The sequence below is a fragment of the Tympanuchus pallidicinctus genome, unplaced genomic scaffold (genome assembly GCF_026119805.1).
Source record: "Tympanuchus pallidicinctus isolate F22 unplaced genomic scaffold, pur_lepc_1.0 scaffold21, whole genome shotgun sequence".
NCBI classification, from domain to species: domain Eukaryota; kingdom Metazoa; phylum Chordata; class Aves; order Galliformes; family Phasianidae; genus Tympanuchus; species Tympanuchus pallidicinctus.
The window spans coordinates 464382-481917 of record NW_026294733.1 but is presented as its reverse complement, the minus strand read 5'-3'; the positions used below and the strand labels follow the sequence as shown (position 1 = coordinate 481917).

General features: G+C 50.7%; 1 protein-coding gene across 1 annotated transcript; it reads right to left on the bottom strand.

The window, feature by feature from the left end:
- Positions 1-232: 232 nt before the first annotated feature.
- TCOF1 (treacle ribosome biogenesis factor 1) lies at positions 233-17522 on the bottom strand. Its single transcript, XM_052684960.1, has 16 exons — positions 17370-17522; positions 17130-17185; positions 15273-15415; positions 14533-14639; positions 14068-14404; positions 13165-13259; positions 12463-12690; positions 11791-12060; positions 7902-8079; positions 7593-7738; positions 5095-5341; positions 4771-4853; positions 3828-4056; positions 2951-3514; positions 1817-1914; positions 233-1298 (listed from the first exon to the last, which is right to left on the bottom strand). Exons 1-16 carry the CDS (start codon positions 17478-17480, stop codon positions 1263-1265), a joined length of 2928 nt encoding a protein of 975 aa, XP_052540920.1. The 5' UTR covers positions 17481-17522; the 3' UTR covers positions 233-1262.
- Positions 17523-17536: the final 14 nt, after the last annotated feature.

Here is a 17536-nt window from a genome sequence, read left to right as displayed (position 1 = left end):
TACTGGCCCTAGCCAGAAGGGTCTGCTCCCTCTTCTTCCTCACCACTGACATTGCAGAAAGCAATGCAGTTCCCCCCAGGGGCTGAAAATGTGCCCAAGAGCCTGGTTTAGATGCTGGGTGCTCCCCTCCTACCTGCAGCATCCTCTGGAGTCAGCTCCTGTCCCCAGCCAGCTCAGCCCCAACCCAAAGGCCTTCCTACCCCTGTCCCTCAGATGCAGCTGAAGGAAAGTCTCACCGTTCCTCTTTTATTCTGTATTCCATAAAAAAAAAAAGAAACAAAAAAATGCAGCCTTGGCTGAGAACAGCTGTGGACGCAGCTGTTCAGTGCAACTCCAGGGACACAATAACTATTGCCGTCAGTGTTTGTTAGAACAAAAACTAAACCCAAAGAGCTCCCTTCCATAGGTAGTAAAAGGTCTGACACCACAAATCACAGAAGGAAAAAAGAGAGTAGAAGTTTCTCTTAAAAATATAACTCTGTGAAGAGAAAAAAGGTGGCTGGGCGTCAGCTAGGAGGAAAGCAGTTTCTGCAGGCTCTTCTCTGGTCAAACCACCTCCCTCGGTTCGGTTCTTAGTGCAGCACGTGAGCTGTCAGGGAGGGCAATAAACACAGCTCTGGGCCCCAGCAGGACAGGAGGCAGAAAGTTACGTCACTCTGCTCTAAAAGTCACAGTTAAAAGAAGATATAAATTATTATTTATAAAAGAAAAAGAAGTGGGAATTCTGCTGATGAGCTTCCTTTTCCACTCTTCTGTTTGATCTTCACCCATAAATCCTTAATCACAGGGATGCGGTACCTTTGGGGAAAGGAGTTAAGAGAATTAGGGATAGTGAAGAGAACAGCCGTACAGCTGAGCAGAGTGGAGGCAGATTCATCTGGTCCACTTCCAGATGGCCAGAACTTCACCAGCTCATCCACATGACTTTTCCAAGCTCCCTGTGGTCAGCCAGGACAGACAGACGCTGCCAGAGGCCACTTATCTCTGCTGGTGACAGAGGACAGCAACATCTAGGCTGGGCATCCGGATTTCAGCAGCTAAAGAGTTGAGGTCAAACATCCAGAGAAGCCAGCACGCTTCTGTATGACTTCCCTTATTCTGTTCCACTCCCTGGCTCTCTAATACAGGGCCAGGCTGCCTCACACAGTGGGTGGTTAGAGGACACAAGGTCTTCCCAAGACTGGCTCAGGAGCACTGAATTTGGCCAAGGTTACCGCCGCTCAGAGGTACCGACTGATAGTTCCCACGGGCCATGTACCTTCTCACAACAATCCTTCCGGCTCAGCTGTTTTCTTCTTCTAAAAAGGAAAGGGTAAAAAATAAATCAGTGTATCTGCATCACAGACACGGAGTACTGAGCAGAGCCAACAGCCACAGATGCTCCTCAGATGCCAAGGACGGATCGATGACAAGGAACGCCCTCTGTCTCTCTGCCACCCTTTCCAAGCCGTTGGCAAGGGATGCAACAGCCTGCAAAGCCCTCAGGAGCTCCAGTTCCTGCTGACAACAGCTAGATGAACAGACAGTGAGGGAAGAGCTCTTACTCAGGCAAGCTCCCTGAAAACAAAAGGGCCTCAGGGTCTGTTCCTTTTAAGGGAAAGTATCTTCCCTGGGGGATACAGGAAAAAGCCTTTTTTCAATCTACCCCAATGCCAAACAACCAGAGGTCAGGTTTTTGTACTGAGGCTCTGTACCGTCAGCAAGGCCAGGACACGGCTCTGCTCCCCTCCAGCCACACATGCTGCAGGAATGAGCATTACAAGTGCTCCTCAGAATGGCTGTTCCCATGGCACCCTGCCCCAGGTCTCCCACATACCTTCTTCTTCTTCTTGTGAACTTCAGCAAAGCTATCTGCTGCCGACTCCCCTTCTGTGGGCATCTTTTTGTTCTTCTTTTCTTTTCCTGTCTTTTTCTCTGGGAAAGAAAAGCCAACTAAGACCTCTGTGAGGGGACATGAAGAGCTGCTGGTTGAGGAGGAGGCATTCCTGGTGAGTTTCTGATCACATTCAATCCATGGCAGTATCTCTGGGTGAGAGCAGAGCTGCGCCACAAGGAAGCCATGCCCACCCCAGTACCCTCAGGCCTGACTAGTTTGATCCCTGCACACGTGTGGGCAGAATTAGGCAGGATGCCCTTCTTCCCACTTGCTGCTGTCCAACCACCCTGAGGAACTGTTTCAGTGCTGGGGCAGCTGAGCACGTGCCAGAAACCAAAGCAAGAGGAGCTACCAGCACCAGATGGACACAAGTTTCAGCTGAGCACGACTGTACCAAGAAGCTCCAGTGCATGTCTGTGCAACAGCCCACACAGAGGCTGACAGGCAAGGCTGTCTCCTCCAAAATGAAGGGGTGCATCTCTGCAGAACAGAAAGCCCAGCAGATCTGGCCCACCCATTCCATCTTCTTTCTCTCACATGAAGAAGCCCACAATAGCTATGACTTGCAAATGGATTCTGAGCTGCAAAGGATAAAAAAATGCCCTCGTGTTAGCCCAGTGCAGATGGGCAGGCATCACAAGGTGCACAAGGAGGCCTCAGGCAGTTGCACAGACTCACCTCAACCCTCTGCCAGCCCTGAGCTGGATACTTCCAGCCCTAGTAAAGGCCAGGAAAGGAGAAAACCATGAGACAGGTCATCCCATGACATCTGCATAGGGACATCAGTTTGCTCTGCAAACAGCAAGGATCAGTGCAAGTATTACATGGTTCGTGCTGTGCTGGATGTGGGACAGAGGCAGGAGAGCCCAGCTGGCTGCCTGCAGTATGACCTGATGCTGAAAATGCAGAAAAAATACTGAAATGGGGAGTTGAAAATCTTGCACTGGCTTTGAGTGGGCCAGAAAGGAATGAGACAAGGCTAATGGGAAGGTGGTTGCCCTGCAACAGAGGCTGAGCACCCATCAGCTGCAAGAACCTACTGCAAATGCAGCCCCACACAACATGGAAACTTACTTTTACTTGATTTTTTCTTTTCCTTGCTGTCTGGCGGCTTCTCTGGGTCATCAGCTGCTTTCTTTTTCTTCTTTTTGGGCACTTCTTCGTTAGCTTGTCCTTTCCGCTTCTTTTCCTTGGGCTGTCCTACAGCCCCGTCCTCTCCTGGCCGTTTCCGTTTCTGAGATGCTTTCTGCTTTTTGTTCTCTTTGTCTTTGCCTTTAGATGTTTTCACAGCCTTGTCTGCTGTGGAGGAAGTTTTCTTCTTTTCCTTCTTCTCTTTTTTCTCTTTTTTTTTCTTCTTCTTTTCCAACCCTTCTGCTGTTTGCACTGCAGGAACTCCAGCAGCAGTGGTGACCTCACTTTTACTCCCCAAACTTGACTCCTCTGGCTGTGGGGTTGAAAGCAGTGCAGATGGCAATGGGTTTGCTTGCGTCTCTTTTGCCTCAACATCATTCTCTTTCGCAGCCAGGGCTTTCTTGAATGGGGAATGCTTGGGGTTGGCATGACTTGCATCAGTTTTTCCTGCCCCCTTCTCTTTGTTGGATGCTCCTGTGGCTTCCTGGCCCAGAGGAGGTTTGCTTTCTGCAGAAAAAGTGACGAGAGAGATGACAACTCTGGGAGCATTCCCACACCACAGTTAGCAGAGCAGAGGAATACGCATTTGAAGACAAATACCCAGTTCTCCCTCCAAAGCAAAAATCTGCTGGCCATCCCAGCTACAGCAGAGATAGCTGCGTCATGGCCAGGGGAAGCCAGCAGACGGCAGCAGCACCCCACGCTGGGTTTTGCAGTGGAGACACTACGGGAGCAGAGCCTGGTCCCAGTGTCACTCTCCTGCGCCAACACAGCTCTGCTCCTGTGCCAGGCAGACTCCCAGCCTTGCCAAAGGACCCACCTGCTTTGTGGTTTGCAGACACCTGCTCGACGTCCGTGTCAGAGTCACTGCTGTCACTGCTGGAGCTGTCAGCTGGGGCTGCTTTCGTGGAGACTTTGGCGAGGGAGCTGTTGGCATTCACAGCTGCTTTCCCTTGCCCTGCATTGCCTACGGGCTGGGGGGGAACCGTCTTTGGTGTCTGAGGTGCTGCTGGGCTCTTGGAGAGGCTCACATAACCTGTGAGGAGGGACTGAAACAGCACAGACACACTGAGGAGACAGCACAGCAGAGCAGCATCCCTCACACCAGGTACATAGATCTCTCTCTGTTGATATTGTACCCACACTCCAAGTGAAGGGCCCCCACTTTGGCCACCTGCAGAGTGATAATGCGTGGTTCAATCAGCTCTGCAGAGAGACCGTGGCAAGGCAGGGCTGCCAGGAGAGGGAGCTAGCACAGACAGACCCTGAGCTTGCAACAGCAAGAGCTGATGGTGATAGGGTCTCTCCTTTGTTCCCACCCAGTAAAGCAGACTTGGGGAAGGCTCCTGGCCATTAGCGTGCACCCACGCACAGCTAATGCACTGCAGATGTGCTGCACGCCCTGCACATTACTTACACAGGGAATTTAATGGTTTGGACAGGGGTTAAGTTACAAATAAAAAGGGGGAAAAATCCTGCTGCTATTGGAACTACGCACCAGTTCTCTTGTTTTAACCCTTGCTAGGCACCAGCTCCTCCCATCTGCAGGGAAAGCTCTGAACCCAAGGCTTGGCTGCCTGGGGAAGCATTCCAGATTTCAAAGCCTGTGCCTTCCCACACAAGAAAGCCCTGCTCACTGCACTACACTTTCCTCCTAGCAAACCTACCCCAGCTTTCCATTTGCTATGGTGGAAAACAACCTTTTCTCTGCTACTCAGGAGTCAGCTGCAAGATGGATCCCACAGCCTGCTCAGGCACAATACCTGTGATACTGCCTCTTCATCCTCACTGGAATCTGATGAGGAGCTGTCATCTGGCTCAGTCCCTCCTGGTTTCTGCAGCAGCCCTGCTGGAGAAGCACAGTTCACCCCATTAAACCCACCACTGCTTACTCAGGGCCAGTTCACCTACCCAGCACGTGAGGATTGCCACCATCAGGCCTTCTCCATACAAAGGGAAGCCCTCTGCAGAGCTGGAGAGAAGAAATCACTCTCCAACCACTAATGTGAAGGAGCCATGCCTCCTACAGGGGAACAAAAAGCTGGCCTGGCCCACAGCACTGAGAGCATCTTTTTGGGAGAACTGACCAGGTTTGGGAGGCTGCTTGGGTGTCTCCTCATCACTGTCAGAGGAACTGCTGCTGTCCAAGCTCTCCTCTGCTTGGGTGAGCAGTGCAGTCTGGCTCAGCCTGGCATCCTGTGCTGGCTGCAGGCCTGGCTTCTTCAACTTGGCAGTGGGGCTTCTCAGGATGGAAGCAGCCTGCGGGGCAGCAGGGCTGGCTGGAGGAGCTTTCCCCGTGGGAGTTGTCTGCTTTAAGCAAGGAGGAGGAACAGCCTAAGGAGAGAAAGATGAAATGCATATGGAAGAAGGAATATTTGCTCATGCCCATGACTGGACAGAGCAGCCTAGAACAGTTGGGCTTGGCAATATCAGTGCAATAACAGTGGTTCTCTATTTTAATAGAGCAATCTTCCCCCTTCCTGAGCATTCTCCTGCAGAAGAGGACAATGCACCAGCCTCAAGCTCCAGCTCGCTCACCCCCTCTGCCCACTCTCCCCAGGGAAGCTCCCCACATTCATCTCCTCTGTCTTTACCTCTCCCACCACTGTGCTGCTCTCTGAGGAATCACTGTTTGAGCTTTCAGACACTCTGGAAATTGAAGGGATAGGAGGTGCTTTTATTCCCTTCCCCGAAGGTGGTGTGGCATTAGCCTTGGCAGCCACTGTGCTTGAAACCTTGGTTGGTTTGATGTTCTGCTGGGATAGAGTCTAAAATAGATATGAAAGAAAAATAGGACAGAGCACAACTTGGAGAGAAAACAGACAGAAGCACCAATCCACTGCTACCTCCTCCATCTAGCACAGCTCTAATGCTCTTATTCTGCTTTCCTCACTGGTCAGCTTTGTCTACTGTGAGCTCTCATGCATGGCCAGCGCCCTGCATGTGCCTACTGCATCAGCTTGGTGCCAAAAAAGCAACCCTACAGAAGGCTCACAGACAGAGTACGATGTGCACAGATATCTATCCAGGGCAGCACTAGCAAGATTGTTACTGCAGACTCTATTTTGCAGAGCAGGCGCCTGGACTCTCTTACATACTGGTACAACACATTCAGGGTTAATTAGCAACAGAGATAAAACAAGGACACCAACTGCAGGTCAAATCTGCCTTCAGGTCCACAAGCAAGTCACGGATTAAAGAGCAAATTAACAAGAAGCAGTTGTGTTTCCTCACACTTGAAGCACCTCATCAAACTTAACGTAAGAGAAGTTAAAAATAGAAGAGCCACGGGCATGGAAATCAGACACTGACATCAGGTCCAAGACACAAACCCCAGCAGAGGAGGCAGCAGGGGCAGCAAAGGAACTCACAGCCTCCTGGTTTGTGTTACAAATAAGGCTACGTGAGCAGCCCTCCCTCTCACCATCTCTGACAAGCTGGGTCTTTGTGGGCTGACATTTCTCACACAACATCTGGCTTTCAGAAAAGAAGGCAACGCTGCACAAAACAGAGAACTGCCAATGAGAGCTCTCAGCCGTCTTGCACAGAGCTCAAGTTGCAGCAACTGCATTATTTTATAGTCTTGGTATTATAAATAAAAAGCTTTAATCAAGGACTCTCAGGCTGGCTGCTTGCCAACCAGTTGGGTAGGAAGCAGCCTTTCCATTGGCCATAGCAATAGCCAACATGGGGAAGGATTTCCTTGAATGCTCCTCTTCTCCCTTTCTCAGCAAGGGTGCTGGCCAGAAGGGGATATGTACGTGTAGGCAAATAGGACAAGAAGTGCACTTGGCCACTCAGCCCTTTCTCCAGCTCCTGCAACCCCCATCATGTAGGAATGACAACCACACTCCACAGTGAAAGCTTTTTCACATGGATTTTTCTTGGGCTTAAGGGGTGCAGAGACACCCAGAATAACTTCATGCAGAAGCAGTTCAAGCCCCCACAAAGCTCAGCTATAGCCCTATAGTACCAGCATGGAGAGAGAGACATGGCATGAAGAGACTCGGCTGAGAGCTGGGATTGGCTTCATGAACACTCAGGAGTGCCTTTGGCACAGATACGGGGTCATTTCCACTCTCAAAAGTAGGGGTCTGACTTCCTCTGGCTGAAAGGCAGCAAGTGCACTGTGCCTCCCTTCAACACAATCTGTCCAGCCAACTGAGGCATGGTAAGCAGCAAAAAGCACCAGCTGCATCCCCTGCAAAGGGTTTGGGAGGAAACAGGGAAATCCAGCTACCCAGCTCATGGAAAAACTCTGCCTGCAAGGACTTGGCTGCCTTTCCAGTCTGTTTAACTCCCTGGAGTAGGGCAAAAGGAACACAGACCCAGAGGAGCTCTGGCCTCACACATCTAGTCGTGTTCCTGCCAAAATATTCACACCCTTCACTACTCTCATGTACACCAAGCTTGCCGAAATGCACATCCAGAGATGGGGTCACTGAGCCCCAGGGATGCTGCCAAGAAACCCTGATCCAGCTGAGAAAAGGGCTCTTCTTTGCACCATCTACCACCCACTCAACTACCTTTGACAGTCCTGAGATACCTCCTCACACCCACACTCAGCAGGTCAGCAGCTCTTTACCTGTGTGGGAGGGACTATTTCCTCATCAGAATCCGACTCCTCGCTGGAGTCATCACTGCTGGCCATACGCAGAACTGGGGCTGGGGCTGGTGTGGGTGCCAGTGCTTTCTTCACACTTGTTGGCTGGGGCGTAGCATTGCTTTTCACTGCAGAAAAGGCATGTGAGATTGTTACTATGAGAAAGAGTTGTCCTGGAAAGCCATGGAAAACAAGAGTTATCATCAACAGGCTAGGCGGTTCCATTTGCAGGGTAGAAAAGGAAACCATGAGGATGAAGGCGAGGGATCCTGGTCACTACATGAGACTCACCAGCAGTGTGTGCAGGCTGTATCTGTGACACTGCAGTCTCCTCCTCACTGTCAGACGAGTCGCTGCTTCCACTTTCAGAGCTCTCATTCTTCAAGGTGCTTCCCACTGCCTTTTGAGGAGTCGTGGCTTTAGCAGCCTGGCTCTGGCTGGGAACGGACCCAGGCTGTTCTGGTAACCTCTGAACAAAAAAAGAAACACAGTTCCAGGAATATGGTATTAGTACAAAAAAGAACCCTGCAACTCAACTGGGATGTACTCTAGCAGCTTGGGCAAAAGGCTGCAGACGTCCCTCCTGCACACTGCTGGAGGCTAGCAGTGACAGAGGGAGAGTGCCTGCTGAGAGATCTGGTAGCTGCAGCACCCGCAGATACTCTCCAAGCTCACAGTGCTCTGCACCCACTCAGTTTACTCCGCTCACGGCTCATCTTTGGGCTGTTCTGCCAAAGAGCAGCATCACGCTTTGCAGAGCAGGCAGCCCCCTTCAACCTGCATGCTGACAGACTGCTTGGTGCCGTGCCTCGGGCTCTGCTGCAGGAGGGTAAGACAGACTCCTGCCCTGCTGCACAGCCCCTGCCATCCCCATTTCCCAGTCCTGCGATGCTGCAAACCCAGCCCTGCCTGCTCTCAGCCCTCCACCAGCCATGGCCAGCAGCCGAGAGCAGCAGCCCAGCCGCCTCACAGGAGGATGGAGCCTATCGTGCTTCCTGGCACAGCCCCACAGAGGGCTGCCACTGGGGCAGTGTTTATCATCTCCAAGCCAAACACTAAACAGACAACAGCATCTGCATGTTTATCCCATTACAGAACAGCACTCGGAACAAGCCAAGCACATTTTGACTCTGCTTAGAGAAACAGAAACCTCCAAAAGCACTTGGGAGGGGGGGGCAGCAAACCCCACTTGTCTGTTTTGTTTTGATTCCAGTGAGTCACTATCTCCAGGAGAGAGGCCAGACTTGCAGTGCTGAAGAGAGAAGTGCTTGAAGACAGCACTAGAATTCACATGGTCTACATGAATGCATTAGCTCCATTCCCTTTCCTTCCCAGGCAGTGCTGTGCAAAGCAAAAATCCATCGAGATCAAACCCCAGTTGCTCCCTTTTAAGACCTTCACAGCACCAGGACTGGCTTATCCCCGTGCAGGAGGGCTGCTTTGCCTTCTAACTTCAGAAGAGATTAGAAAAGACCTGTGGAAGAACTAGATGGAGGAATCCTGGCACTGAACAAACACAGCATCCACAGAGAAACCACTATAAGCCTTTATACAGCCCTGGGATTCCTCACATATTCCTGGGCAGAAGCCAAGGTCCCTCCATCCACCTGATCCTGGTCACTGCCAGATGGCTGACGGCCACCACGTCCCATGGCATGGCTCCAGACAGAATCAGGCCAGCAGCGTGGCTGAGCAGAGTAACACAGGCAGGGGGTTCTGACAGCTTAGAGTCACGGGTACTGCAGTAACTCAGAGAGGAGGAAAATAACTCAAGAGGAAATCATTTTTCCTGCTCCTTCTTCAGTCCCCAAACCAGGAGCTGCCTGTGGATCAGTACCAGTGATGACTCAGCTCCTGCACAACCCATCTGTCACTCCACTGGGTCCATTTGCATCATGCAGCTCTGCATGACAAGAGGGGGAAGCAACGCCAAGCCACGTGCAATGAGCAAACTGTAACAATCACATTCCTCCATAGAAGTGCCACCAGCGTATCAGGACTGAAATCAATAGCTCAGCTGTGTCACGACACAGTGAAGGGAGTACTGACATCTGCAAGTGAGCACAGGGACAGGATTCGGGGAGGGAAAGACTTTCCAGCTCATGGGAGATCTGGCCTTCCTGCACAGGACCTTCAGTTTAAGACAAAAACCTGCAGATACAACTTCCACCAGCACAGTCTGTGTAGGTTTCTTTGGGATGCTCAGGAGTGACACAAGTTCCCAGCACGTGTCTTTATGCAGCTCACACCCCGTCCTGGTAAGCAGAAAAAGAAGCCTGTCCACAGTGGGCTTGTGTGCCATCTTTGGCCCACAGTGTTAAGGAGAGAGGAAAGCAGAGCAGAACTGACATTTCCAAAAGAAAGGCAGCTCATCTGCTCTTTAAGGTCAGTCTGTTCTGTCCCCCCACCACCAACCTCCCCTCCAAAAATAAGCAAACACCTTGTCAACTTCTTTGACTAAATATTCCTGAGTCTTCAGGGGTAAACATACCAATTAAGCAGTTCCATTTAGGCATGATGTTCATTTTAATTGTGCTAATCCACCCCCACAGGGAAAGATGAAGCAGCTTCCAACGCTCTGTATCTGTTTGGATCTTGCACAGAAGCCAGAGGAAGTTGCAGGATACAGCAAGTCAGTGGTTAGCATATGCCCAAGTAGCAGATGGTGAAGATGAGCTAAGAGTTTGACAGGGAGGACAGGACTGTGGACACAGCTAAACCTAATGGTTTAATCTTCAGGCTTCACTTAAGGTCCCTGTCTTCAGGCTACTGACACAAGAAGAAACAGCCTGTTTGGCAAAAATAGAGCTCCCTTGATGACAAGCTCTTCTTTGCTAACTACGTTTAGTGAAGGGTAATTGCCACTTTGCAAGAGGGAAGATGCTGAAGTGGTTAAAAAGCCACTGGCAAGACAGTACTTGCTGCTGCCAGCTTCAACCCAGCACAGGGGGAAAATAAAGCCACCCCAGTCTGTCCTTCAACGGCACCCCTGCTAGAATGGATGAGTCTCAATAGTTTTACAGTGAATCCTTCATAGCCCAGTGTATGGGAGCTGCTGAATCACAGCCTGAACCTCTGATTGATCACCTGAGGTGAGCAATGAGTCAGCCCTGGGAGCACAGGTGAAGGCAATTCACCTGTGCTGCTGGAAGGGGTGAAGCCTGGCTCCACCTCTGCTAGACCCTTATAAGAGCTGACTACCAGTGGGGAAGGACCTCTTTCTAGAGATCCCTCCTTTGGAGTTTTACAGCAAGCCCAGGACAAAGGTAAGCACTCTTATTTATTCTCTTTTTGGTATAATGACTGCTTAGCCAAACTCTCTTGTTTATTTCATAATTATAACATCTGTATATTCATTGATTATAAACCCAGCTATCAAGATAGCTGCTCCTGCCACTCAAAGCTGAATCTTTATGTATAATAATGCAGGAAGAGAGCAGCACAGAGCCAACTGTTAGAGAAGCATCCCCCTCCACCCACCTCAGCAGACCAAGGCTATAAAGACAAAAAATACAGAGCCTCTCTGGTTCCTGCCTGTCAATCCTGAAAGGACAGGTTGACAAAGAGCCTCCTTGTAAGGACATGTGAGGCTCTGCCCCTGGATTCCCTTCCTCCCCAGCAGATAATAACTAGCATCTCCAAAACACTGTTTTCAGGGCGCTGCCCAAAAGGCTCTGCAGCTCAGAGTCAATGCAGTGAGAATCCATACAATGGACTTAAGGATGCTCTCACAGCTGAGGATGCTTTCGCAAAGGGATTTGCCTTTAGTCTGAGTGCTCCTGAGAGAGTTCTAAAACAACTGCATAGCACAGGAGAATCAAGCAAGACCAAACCACTGACAACCCCTCACAAGGCCCACTCCAGAGGGGGAAGGCACAATTGCAATGAATCAGTCAGAATCAGACTAGTTCCCAAGAGGCACTTGGCATCTATTCCCTACACACAGATGCTGCTGCTGGGACACTGCTCCTCAGCTGAGCTTGTGTTTTCCAACAGCTCTTGCAATGGTGTCCCGCATGGAAGATCCTGGGAATCCTTAGGAATCATGCAATCATTTAGGTTGGAAGAGACCTTCAAGATCATCAAGTCTAATCATCAACCTGAACTGATCAGTGGTAGCATTTAATGGCTGAACAACTGCTTTGTGCAGCCCGTGTGAGCTGAAAGCACCATCACCCACCTTCTGGCTGACAGGCACAGGCAGATCCTCCTCTTCACTGCCTGAAGAGTCAGTGCTCTCTGCCGGGTTTGTACTTTCAGCTGGCTTTGCAGGAGCAGCAGTCCTTCCTGGCGTGGCTTTAGCTTGCTTTAGCACTGCTGTTTTTGGTGCTTGCTTCCCTTGGGACAGTGGAAGTGTTTTTGCTGGAGCCGCTTTGCTGGAGAGTGATGCTGCTGGTGTGGTTTTCACTGGGGATAGGATGGCTTGGGAGGTTTTTAAAGATGGCTTTGACTGGACAAGACAAGAAAGGACAGTGTGAAAGAAGGCAAATTCCATGGTTGCATAATTAATCTCCTCAGACTGTAATCAAGGAAAGATTTCAGAGCCCCCTGGGATAGACAAATGCTGAAGGAAGGTCAGCAGCTGGAAGAAGAGACAAGCAATCCTTTCACCCAGCTGCCTGGGGACAGCATCCCAAGATAAGGAAATAAGACCAGACATTCTTCATCAGCCTTCTGGTATTACCAGTCACCTCTAACGCAAGTTGGAGATCTCTCCACAGGAAGGAAGCTAAGCTGTGCTAGCTTGCCAAATTATATGCCATTTATTGTAACTTATAGCTGAAAGACAAATCCAACCATGGCAATTCCCAGCCTTGGAGAGGCATGCAAGGACAGTGTCAGACAGATGCACCTGGGTTACTGATGGAGGCTCCTCATTTCCACTGTCTGATGAGTCGCTGCTCTCTGAGGTGTCATCAGGCTTTGCAGCCACTGGAGCCGTTTCGGAGCCATGCTCAGTCTGGTTTGGTGTCACTGCTTTTTGCTTCACTGTGCTGCCCTTCTTGGTGGACACTGAAGTAGCAGGTGCACTCTTCACAGGTGTTGAATTAACCTGCACTGCTTTAACAGCTGGTTGTGCCTGGGAACAGGAGGAAGAAAAAGGAGACTCTTACACACTTAGGAGAGAAGAACTGGCTCTGTCGTAATTGCAGAATCTGTATTAAGCAAGGTCACCACACTGCCTTTGATCAGGAAAGGCTCGTTCAGACTACAAAACTGAGCACTTGAAGCAAGCCACTTGTCCATAGACAGCCTGGCTAACCTGTCCTCCTTCTGCAAGTCACATCTGTACAGTTGTGCTTAATCACTTCCTACAGATCAAAGAATCTCCTTCCACTTCAGGCACTGGGAGGAATTGGAATGAAGCATTTGCTGCTGACAGAGATTAGTGGAGCTCTCAGCTACACATCATGTTTCTGTGGTCTTGGATTTGGGGATTTTATGCATCCAGAGATGAAAGGGATGTTCTCAGAGAACTGAGCACTGCAGCACTTTCTCTCCCTTTCAAGAGAAGGGAATTGATTTCTTGGGGACGAAGACTCTGAGAGGTTACCTGGACTGCTGTGGTCGCAAGCTCCTCCTCAGATGATGTCTCATCACTTGATTCCTCACTGCTGCTCTCAGCTTCCCCAGCTGCCTGCTTCAGCTCTGAAACATGAGAAGGGAGACAACACAGCTGCTGCCTGCTCTCAGCTCCCTGAGCACGATGCTAATGCAGCTTTTGAAGTCCGGAAAACAAAACAAGCAGCAGTGAGAGAGATTTGCAGGGAAGAGAGCCTAGTCTTTCCAAAAGCATCAGCTGCCTGCTAGCAACTGCTTCTCCAGGCAAGCATCTACCCACAAACACAGCTCCCCCAAATACAGGCAGATGAGAAATCCCTTTCTGACTTCTCTCTGATCATGCAGGGAGTCGTCCAGCTACACACAGCTCCCTGCAGGGGCACCCTAGCCTGGCTGAACCTCCTCTGAAAAAAGTCAAGAGAAGGACCATTTGAAGAGCTTTTGCAACACATTCCTCACCCCCAACAAACAAAGCAGTAAAAGAGATTCCCCCCTAAAGACAACAAAATACCCTAAAATAATCACTTTGCAATAGCAACCAAAGATGCTCAAGTGCCTCTCTTCAAAGCTGGAAGTGTCTACTGCATCAGTGCTGCATCTTGTTCAGATATGCTACATTCACCTCCAGCCCTATAGAGCACAATGCTGACAGAGATGCAGACAGACTCCTTAGCACAACATCTGCTACTCAAAATGGAAGCAAGCATGCTGGATTCATCCCACAGAGCTCCAGAGCTGCCTGCTTTGCAGTATTCTTGCAGTCTCCCCAGGAGCAACTGCTTTGAGCTTTCCAGCAAGGGAACTGAAAGCAACGTGCTATGATATGGCAGGGATCTGATCTGTGGTGAAAGCAGAGCACAACACACGCATTCACTCTGCCCTGCAGGCTCCTTACCCACTTTGGGGGCTGAGGCCTTCACAGTTGGTGTCTCCTTTTCCTCCTCACTCTCTGATGAGCTGCTGCTGCAGCTTTCCGGTGCTTTGGTCGTTACTGGAGCTTTGCTTTGTACTGCTTGGCTCACGGCTGCTACAGCTCGTCCAGGTTTCCCAGGACCAGGCAGTTTCTGCCCAGCCTTGGCTGGGGTCGCAACTGATGCACTGGGCTGCTGCTTATTTGAGAGCACAGTTCTGTTTGCAGCAGAGGACGCTGCTACTTTACTGCCTGGAGCAGTGGGTTTAACAGGAGAATGCAAGGAGTTGGCAGCTTTGCCACTCACCGCAGCTGGTGTCACCTACAGAAAACAAAAGAAATTCGAAGTCTATAGAAAAAATGAGGGGTTAAACTGGACACAGCATTACCTCAAAGCAGCAATTTTGCATCTGGACAAGTTCTAACACTTAGGAGACAGCATCCCCTTACCGTAATTGCACCTTTTCCACTTGGCGTTTCCTCTTCTGATGAGGAGTCATCATCTTCACTGCTTTCTACATTCACTGCTGAGTTTTTGACTGGGGAAATGCTGGTTACTGCACAGGAGAGACACAGAGAAATGAAGACAGACCTCCTCACATCAGAACAGTCCCTGTTCTGCAAAGGCTCCCAGCAGGCAGGGCAGAGCCCATCTTTACACCTGCCTCAGATCCACAGCCACTACTCCTGCAACACGTAGGTGCCTTGCTTCTACCACAGCCAAGACACGATCTGCACAGTTCCAGGGGATGTATTACAGCAGATGAGATTGAGCTAAAACACCTGAGGCACGTGGGCTTTTGTTAGGCTGCACAAGCCAATGCCTCCCATGTCAACAGCACAAGGGCTGTCCAGACCAAATAAAAAGGTCCTTCCCTCATCTGTGAAAATACCTTTCTTTGCTGGCCAAGCAGACAGCTGGGGCTTATTTCCCGAGGCTTCACCCAAGTTACAGTATCCAATCCCTTCCCAGTGAATCATAGAAGGTTTTTGTTGGCCTCAGCATACATCTGTGCTCTTCAAAAACTCTACATGAGATAAATCTGATAAATGTGATGAATCTGTTGTCCTAAGAACATGAGGGAGTAGCCATTGATTTACAAGCATTCTCTCTAGCCAAGCAAACTGAACTGCTCCACAGAACCCCTCACTATTACTCTGTGAAATTCAGGGAGTTTACAGGCTCTTACCATTTCCAGTTTTCGTCTTCTCTTTCTCATCCTCTTCTTTCTCTGAGCTTTCAGAGCTGCTCACAGGATCAGGAACTCTGATCTTTTCTGGGATGGCCGCCTCCTCATCGCTCAGCTTTCTTCTCCTGGCTTTTGAAGGAGTTCTAAGGGGAATGGATTTTGTGTCAAAAAAAAAAAAAAAAGGGAAATATGAAGAACAAATAGGAAAATTTAACATCATCCACTCTCAGGCCAGCCTTAAGCCGGAGGACAAATAAGTGTCATTCTTCTACAGCTCCCAAGGAGGGGAGGAATGCCTGCCCAATTTGTCAGCAGCTGGTAATACAACAGAAATCACTCCAAGAATTTGCCACGTGTGACCAGGCGTTCCATACATCGCATGCAGGAGAGCAGCGGTGACCTCAGGTGCTCGTTTTGCAGCAGCCTTTGGGGGCTGCATGTACTCCTCCTGCACAGGGCTGAACCTGTTCAGCATTCCCACCACTTCAGCAGCTCTGCAGCCTCCCTCACCCACCCAGCATCTCCCAGTAACAAACAGGTCCAGCAGGAAGGCCGCTCCTAAACTGCAAATGCCAGCTACCAGGCTGGCTTTGAAAAGAGTTTCTGGAATACAGCACAGAGGATGGTCTCAGTCAGATGGGAAGGAGCTGCAGCACAGTCTGAGGAAAGGTATTTTCTAGCCTATGAAGTGACAAGACTAGAGGATCACAGCTCACCCAGGCAAGTGCATTTGAGCCAAGCAGGACACTTTCTGGATAAATTAAACCACAAGTCAACACATCCCTCATGTAGAAGACATAGCAAGGGCCAGCAAGGAATAAAAGGCTTACTTGTGGTGTGGAATCAGAAGGTAAGGGTGACACCAGAGAACAAGGAATCAGACAGTGTGAAAGCCCTGTCATCCCTTGGGTTTAAAAGTAATATGACAACAGGCACAGAAGAAGGTTGGCATCAACACCCAAGAAAGCAAAATATTGATGGAGGCAGGAACTGTAAATCCTGGTTCTTACACTACTCCTTTCTTATGTAGATCCAGCTTTCTCCTGCTCTTGCAGCAACAAGACCAAGGCATGAGGCATCCTAGCAGGAGACACCTCTTCAGCAAACGCCTGCTTCCCAGGGCTGGGGTACAGCCAAAGGAATGCTTTCACTCAATCACTTCTCAGCACAGGCACCAAGCTCTGCATCAAAGTGCAGAGGGTGAGAACAAATAATATTTCACTGCACACAGCTGGAGGCTTCGTGCTGCAGATGTTCACAGGAAGCACTCAGTTGGAAAATGATGTGAGAAGTCACTGGGATGGACAAGTACGGGCATGAGAGGGTTGGCTGGAAGCAGGAGATCCTTTGCTGCCCAGAGAGGCAGTGGATGTCCCATCCCTGGAGACATTCTGTGTCAGACTGAATCAAACTCTGAACAACCTGATGGAGCTGTGGGTATCCCTGTTCACTGCAGGAGAGTTGGATCAGTTGGTTACTAAGGGTCCCTTCCAACTCAAATGATTATAAGGTCTTTTCAGGTAGATACAGGTGCTACCTGTGCTTTGCTTAGGGCACTGTGAGTCTCTGCCCATTCTCCATGTGCAGCTCACTCTGCCTGCAGTCAATAGGCACGTGTAAAGCACGTGGCTTGGTAAGGGAACTGAAACAGAGACGGGGAAAGCAAAGCACGCCTCTGATCCCAGCATCAACAGCATCTCAAAACTAAGCAACAACTTATCCCTAAGCTAAGGAAACGTTACCACGTGAAACCAGGATAGGAGGAAGGCTGCCGACCACAGCCACCACACAAAGGGGAAGCCCCGCAAATCACGGACACACGTGTCCCCCGGCCCGGCCCCCTCCCTCCCCACTCACTTCTCCCAGTGCGTGAAGATCTCCTCCAGCGACGTTGCCAGGGACGGGAGCAACTTCTGAGGGGCAGAGAACACGCGTCAGCCCCCGGTTCTGCTCCCAGCACCCCACGATGCCGCCCCGGACCACGCGAACCCCGCGCACAGACCCTGCCCGTGAGCCCGGCCCCACACGCGCGGCACCGCGCCGCCCCGCGGGCCCACGGCGAGCGCAGCCCAATCGAAGCCGGCCCGGCCCTTTTACCTGTCCGAGCTGCGCCTGCAGTTCGCGGGCCGCCCGCGCGTAGCCGGTGCGCAGGAGGTGCTGGTGGATGAGGGCCAGCAGCTCCCGTCGCCCGCGGCCCTCCGCCGCCATGGCGCGGCCCAGCTCCGCGCTGCCCCGGGCGCCGCGTGCCGCGCTGAGCGACGTCA

Coding starts and splice junctions, on each gene's coding strand:
- TCOF1 (XM_052684960.1), bottom strand. CDS start 17,480: ATGGCGGCGGAGGGCCGCGGGCGACGGGAGCTGCTGGCCCTCATCCAC. Junction 12,061..12,462: donor AGCCTCCATCAGTAACCCAG/GTGCATCTGTCT, acceptor TGTCTTGTCCAG/TCAAAGCCATCTTTAAAAAC. Junction 4,057..4,770: donor ATGAAGAGGCAGTATCACAG/GTATTGTGCCTG, acceptor GTGCTGTTTCAG/TCCCTCCTCACAGGTTATGT.